Consider the following 4,489-nt stretch of genomic DNA (forward strand, 5'->3'; position numbering starts at 1 on the left):
TTTCCATATTCACAAATCACATAAGAATTACCATTCACCAATCTCCTCCAAGATTCATGTCCCAGAGTCTTTCTTTTTGTTTTGCGATTATGCTTGTGTTCCAATAAATTAGGGTCGTCGGCTACATGAATTCTATTTTTTTCATTGAAAATTCCTAATTATCTGAAAATTCTAACTAGTACTAAAGCGAACTCTGTTTTATAACTGATGATCCTAAACTTGTTTTGCATTATCCTTGTTTGGAAGGCAGGGCCGAAAGGGAGAGGACAGGGGACATCCACCACAACACAATGCAAATGTGTTCAAAATCCGGAAACAAGGCCAGATTTATACTTACACAAACAGGATTCTAACCAACTGCAAAACTCATCAAATTATTGCAAAAGATGTTCTTGCCAAAAAAGGAATAACCCAAAACCAAAATCAGAGAGAGAGAGAGAGATTACGAGTCAATGGAGTCGATTAATCTTTGTACATTTCCAAATTAGCCCAAACCAGGAGGCCAAGCTCTTCATAGTTCTTACCCCAAAAGGGGTGGGGAGAGAGCGACAAAGAGAGACATTCAAAGACAAAGGATTGAATTAATCTTTGTACATTTCCAGATTATCCTAAAACTAGGAGTCCCAAGCTCTTCATACCCCGAACCGGCGGGGGCGGGGGGCGAGAGAGATGAGCTATTCTATAAAGAGTTTCATGTACAATTCAAATCCCTTTCATATCAAACTCATTTCCTCCACGCCAAATTCAAGCATATGTAGTATCTCTATACTCATATAACGAACCACAGTATATTTTTCCAGAGGGAAAAAAAGCTAGTACTTAGTAGTATAAAAGTTGAAGTGAAAAAAGGAAAAGTTATGAGAGAAAACACCAAAGCATGAAAGGGAATCAATCAGGAGTCTTACAGGCACAAATCAAGAGAGAGAACTCAACTCTATCGCTCTCAATCTGCTCCAAATTGCTCTCCTCCAACCATAACCTGCTGTCCAATCCACTCCTCGTCCTGAACATGAACACCCCAATTCCAGATTTCTGATTGAACAACCAATCATGAACGTCCCACATCAAATCCACCACCAACCCGTCCACGAAGATGCTCTGATTCCCCCGGAAATTCCACCGCAGCCTCTTCACCTGGATCAAATTCCTGTCGTCAATCCAAACAGACAATACAGAATTCCCTTTCCCTGTCACTCCGTTTTCCTCTCCCCTGCACTTGATCATGATCTCATGACAAACTCCGTTCTCGCAAAACTTCGCCTTCGTCGTGTAAAACCCCTTCCCCGAGAACTGCTCGGACCGAGAAACCAATGAAGATTTCCCAACTGGGTAACCGGAAACAACCCTTTTCAACTCCGATTCGGCCTCCATGTCTCCGAGTTGTAGGCTCAGTTCCGAGTCGACCAAAACCATGACATAAAACATGCTGATCGGTTCAGGCCCAGAACCATACTTGGCATTTGAGAGATCCCAGAAAACTACAACGTTCGAACCGGAGGATTCGAATGTTTTGGAGCCATTAGACGTACGCAATTCACGAGGATTTTGGGTGAATTTGAGAGGTGAAGAGGGATCATCATCGCAGAGAGTTATGGTGAGGCCGAGGCCTAGGAGATTGGACCATGTGAGCTTGATCAACAGCTGCTTTTTGGTGGATAATTTGGACTTGTATATACACGTGACTTCATTTTGGATTGAAGGGGTCAAATTTGGAGAGAGATAGGATTGATTTGAAGGGCCTGAACAATATGAATCTGATACCTTAATGGCATGTTCACTGTAGCAGGTTGCTAAGTTTCTCATGGCAGAAAAAAAAACCCACCAAGAAAACACAAAAACAGATACCAGAATTAGGTGTAGAGATTGAAAATGAAAATGGGTCCTCTTCACATGGAAAAACAAGAAAAAGGAGGGAGAGAGAGAGAGAGAGATAGATGGGGTTTTATCCCTTGCCTTTGCTACAAGAAAATGGAAACAGCGTGGTTTATGTGCTTTATTTACCCATCAAATACAATTCTAAAATTCGTGACTGAAACACCATTGGACTCATGAATTGACAGGAAATGGCAAGGACAACGCAGGTTCTAGGCCGGCAAATCCTCATTTAATATGACTACTAGACATTAAAATGAAATGGATACGTAAGAAGGGAAGACCGAATGACTGTATCAGACAAGCCCAAATCATGTTTCTACGGGTATCTCATTGGGCAATTTCCATCTGTCATAAAATAAAAATTGAATCTTGTACTACTAGGCAGAGAGATGGTCATTGATTACTGTTTGACCTGATCTTTTGGTCTAAGAACATCCAATTGGGTATTGTTAACGGACTCAGATCCCGTCCTTTTTACCCGGACCAGTTCAGTCCATTTGGGTGTATTCGAGCCGTCTAAAAGTATTTTGGACGGCTTGGATTTAAAGTGAATGTTTTTTTTTTTTAAAAACACCTCTTTAAATCTGAGCCGTCCTCGGATGAACCAAATGCACCGAACTGGTCTGGAAAAAATGAACAGGATCCGGTCCGGATTTGGCATCTCTCAACTAAAAAGTCATATCCTTTATATATATGTAGAAAAAGGGAAGCAAGTAAAGATTTGGTTAGTTGTTACTTCAATCACACCTCCGAGCTATTATGCCTTTTCAGATTTAAAACTTTGGATGATGAGGTGGCCAGAAGTGGAGTTCTGGGATTAGACTCATACATCTGACTCTTCTTCTTCTTTTTTCTGTTCAAAATAAGACTCAGATCACCGACTGATTATACAGTGCTCTAAGGGCTTTTTCATATCAGAGCTACACACTTGCTGGTGAAGGCTATGCTAATGTACGGTGAAGAAGAAGACCTTAGAGCGTTACGTGATGACGGTTCTCTAGGAGTAATTAAAAATGTGACGGTGGTACAGACTTCGGGAGTAATTAAAAAATTTTCCCAGATACCTAACCATATAACCGGAAAAGGATGCCTCCCCTCTGCCAAGTTTGTTTATTCTAGCTTCCCAGATCAGCTTTTACTACTAGAACCAGTATTTTTCTTCTTCCTTCGAAATATTCCTAGCTGCAGCTTTTTCCTGAAAACCCAGTAGTAGTAACGTAAACATTCTTTTGTAAAAAGCGATCAGTCAAAAACTCAGCTTTGATCCTTCGGCTTTAGCAAAATCAACTTTCAATAGTACTATCATTTAAATTGCAACAAAAACATACTAGTACTGTATAAAGGGCTGTGAAGTCAGGAGTTCGAACCCCAAAAACAAGACACCTGGACTACGTATTCATTTTTTCTCCATAATTCAGAGTTTTTATTTTACCTTCCACGCACCTCGACCAATCCTAAAAGAACCAATCTCACCATTTACTAGTAAGAGGCCCGATTAAAGTCAGGCAAAGTCTCGTCTAGACTGACGAAATAACAGTTGATAGTATATAAGAGGTTTTCGCTGGAAAAAAGCAAGCTCCTGGACCTTGACTGCCAAACTAACCTGAGGGTATAATAATTGCTCAATTCACATGTCTTATAGTATCAATGAAAACTAGTGTATTTTTCTATATTTTCCGTCTCAAAGGCAATGAGCTCGAAAGATACTTTATCCAATTATGTATTGAGGAAATGGGTGACTTTGCCGAAGCCATCCAGTGGCATGGGGGTAGGACTGATGATGGTGAAACTTGGGCCCAATAATTAAAAACTGGACAGGAGTCTGGACAACCCACCGCACCTACTACGGTACAAGATGAACATGATTGAAGTTTTCTCATTAATGTTCTGTGGATGCTTTCTTTGCCCCAACAGTTCCATAATTTGACCGTCCAATTTCTCTCTCTCTCTCTCTCTCTCTCTCTCTCTCTCTCTCTCTTTTTGCCCCAACAGTTCCATAATTTGACCGTCCAATTGCTCTCTCTCTCTCTCTGCCCCAACAGTTCCATAATTTGACCGTCCAATTGGTCTCTCTCTCTCTCTCTCTCTCTCTCTCTCTCTCTCTCTCGAGTTGAACGCTGAAAAATGTAGATATATTTATTCCTTGACTCCACAAATTTTACACTAGACAAAAAACAAAAAAAACCGACGGGTACCCTTTCTTGTCGTTATAAGAACATCTCTAGTCCTTGCATCAATTTTTACCAGTAAAAATTTGATTTGGTATTATGCACTCCGATTACAAATCCATTTCTTATTCAAATTTTGCTATAACAAAATTTATAAACATATTTATACCGTTTGACACAATTGGAGTCGAAACTCAACACCAAGTTGTTCCTCAACAACGTCGACGTCGACCCACCTCCGCCGCCATCGAAAAAAAACAACCTTCGGGATCTCGCGACGTCGACCCACCTCCACCAGAAGCCATTGACGATTCGCTGACCACTGGAAACCATTGACCAATACTAGAAACAAGCGGCGACCACCACCCTCGATAAGGGTTTGGGTCTCCTTTGATTTGGGTAAGGATGAATAAAATTCAATTTGGTATGAGTTTGTTGATTCCAGG

General features: G+C 40.8%; 1 protein-coding gene across 1 annotated transcript; it reads right to left on the reverse strand.

Annotated features, from left to right (window-relative positions):
- Window positions 1–888: 888 nt before the first annotated feature.
- On the reverse strand, window positions 889–1,803 carry LOC131321098 (uncharacterized). Its single transcript, XM_058352110.1, has one exon. It carries the CDS (start codon window positions 1,801–1,803, stop codon window positions 889–891), a length of 915 nt encoding a protein of 304 aa, XP_058208093.1.
- Between the last annotated feature and the right edge of the window lie 2,686 nt (window positions 1,804–4,489).

The sequence above is a fragment of the Rhododendron vialii genome, chromosome 3a (genome assembly GCF_030253575.1).
Source record: "Rhododendron vialii isolate Sample 1 chromosome 3a, ASM3025357v1".
Classification (NCBI taxonomy): Eukaryota; Viridiplantae; Streptophyta; class Magnoliopsida; order Ericales; family Ericaceae; genus Rhododendron; species Rhododendron vialii.

Excerpts from the sequence above, each read along its gene's own strand:
- LOC131321098 (XM_058352110.1), bottom strand. The coding sequence starts at position 1,803 with ATGAGAAACTTAGCAACCTGCTACAGTGAACATGCCATTAAGGTATCA.